Source organism: Leptosomus discolor, chromosome 1, assembly GCF_034619465.1.
Source record: "Leptosomus discolor isolate bLepDis1 chromosome 1, bLepDis1.hap2, whole genome shotgun sequence".
Lineage (NCBI taxonomy): Eukaryota > Metazoa > Chordata > Aves > Leptosomiformes > Leptosomidae > Leptosomus > Leptosomus discolor.
Genome location: NC_141391.1, coordinates 70,241,379 through 70,243,504, shown reverse-complemented (window position 1 = coordinate 70,243,504; position 2,126 = coordinate 70,241,379). Strand labels below are relative to the sequence as shown.

Here is a 2,126-nt window from a genome sequence, read left to right as displayed (position 1 = left end):
CGGAGCGGAGGCAGGACGGCCGGCGGACGGGCGGAGGAGAGCGCGCCGCGGAGCGCTAGCAGGTGAACCCCGCGCCCCGGCGCCCCGGCGAGGCTGGGAAGGCGGCGGCGGCGGCGGCGGCGGCGGCGCGGGCGGCGGCCCCGGCAGCGGCCCCCGGCAGCGCCGGGCAAGGGCGCTCGCGGCGGGCGCCCGGCAGCCGGCGGCGGCTGCGGCGGCGGCGCGGCGGCGGCGGCGGCGGCGCGGCGGGGGCGAGCGGCGGGCGGCGGCGCGGGATGGCCGCGGCCACCTCTAACCCCTACCTCCCCGGCAACGGCATCCTGGCGGCCGGCTCCATCGTCCACGCGGACTCGGGCGGCGGCGGCGGCGGCGGCGGCGGCGGCATGCAGCCGGGCAGCGTGGCCGTCACCTCGGTGGCGGGCGGCTACCGCGGCGACCCGGCGGCCAAGATGGTCCAGAGCGACTTCATGCCGGGCGCCATGGCCGCCAGCAACGGCGGCCATATGCTGAGCCATGCCCACCAGTGGGGTGACAGCCCTGCCCCACGCCGCCGCCGCCGCCGCCGCCGCCCGCCGCCGCCGCCGCCGCCGAAGCGGGCTCGCCCTGGTCCGGCAGCCCCGTGGGCATGACGGGCAGCCCCCAGCAGCCGCCGCCGCCGCCCGACGTCAAGGGCAGCGGCGGGGCGCGACGACCTGCACTCGGGCGCGGCGCTGCACCACCGGCCGCCCCACCTGGGCCCCCCGCACCAGGGGCACCCGGCGGCCTGGGGGGCGGCGGCGGCGGCCGCCCACCTGCCCTCCATGGCCGGCGGGGCAGCAGCAGCAGCAGTCGCTCCTCTACTCGCAGCCCGGGGGCTTCACGGTGAACGGCATGCTGAGCCCCCCCCCCGGCGGGCAGAGCCTGGTGCACCCGGGGCTGGTGCGCGGCGAGACGCCGGAGCTGGGCGAGCACCCCGGGCACCACCACCACCATCACCACCAGCACCCCGGGCACCACCCGCCGCACCACGGCGGCGTCAACAGCCACGACCCGCACTCGGACGAGGACACGCCGACCTCCGACGACCTGGAGCAGTTCGCCAAGCAGTTCAAGCAGCGGCGGATTAAGCTGGGCTTCACCCAGGCCGACGTGGGGCTGGCGCTGGGCACCCTCTACGGCAACGTCTTCTCGCAGACCACCATCTGCCGCTTCGAGGCCCTGCAGCTCAGCTTCAAGAACATGTGCAAGCTGAAGCCTTTGTTGAACAAGTGGCTGGAGGAAGCCGACTCCTCACGGGCAAGCCCCACCAGCATCGACAAGATCGCCGCCCAGGGCAGGAAGAGGAAGAAGCGGACCTCCATCGAGGTGAGTGTCAAGGGGGCCTTGGAGAGCCACTTTCTGAAATGCCCCAAGCCCTCCGCCCAGGAGATTACGAACCTAGCGGACAGCCTGCAGCTGGAGAAGGAGGTGGTCAGGGTTTGGTTTTGCAATCGGAGGCAGAAAGAGAAACGGATGACCCCCCCGGGGATCCAGCAGCAGACCCCCGACGATGTCTACTCCCAGGTCGGCACCGTCAACTCCGACACGCCGCCCCTCACCACGGACTGCAGACCAGCGTGCAGTGAGGGGCACCGCGGGCGGGCCGGGGAGGGGGGGGCGGGGGGCAGCAGCGCGGCGGGGGGGCAGCGCGGGCCGGGCCGGGCCGGGCACCGCCACCGGCGCCGCCACCGGCACCGCCACCGGCACCGCCGCGCACACCCGCACGCTCACACGGACGGACGGACGGACACACACACACGCCCCACACACACCCGCACGCACACACATACACACACACACACACGATTCAGGCTCGTTCAGACTGCTTGTGTTTATATATATATGGATATATGCGCGCATCTATATATATATATATACGATCGATACCAACAGGGAGCGGTAGGAGAAGGTCGATCCGAGCGAGAGCGTTTAGACCGTGTTGGGAAAACGGGGTGGAGATGCGTAATGCACCAAAACTGCAGATGTGCCGGGGGGTCGGTTGTGGGGAGAGAGGGCTTGGGCGGGTGGGCTTAGGCTTTTCTTTCCTTTTTTTTTTTTTTTTTTTAAGTATTATTATTATTTTTATTTTTCACTCTCCAAATTAGCCCCCT

The 2,126-nt window shown here is 70.8% G+C and overlaps 1 protein-coding gene across 1 annotated transcript; it reads left to right on the top strand.

The window, feature by feature from the left end:
- The first annotated feature begins 272 nt into the window (after window positions 1-272).
- On the top strand, window positions 273-1,601 carry POU3F3 (POU class 3 homeobox 3). Its single transcript, XM_086482139.1, is given in 6 exon segments — window positions 273-524; window positions 526-567; window positions 569-676; window positions 678-806; window positions 808-1,564; window positions 1,567-1,601. Coding segments are annotated over 6 exon segments (1,323 nt in total).
- The last annotated feature ends 525 nt before the right edge of the window (window positions 1,602-2,126 follow it).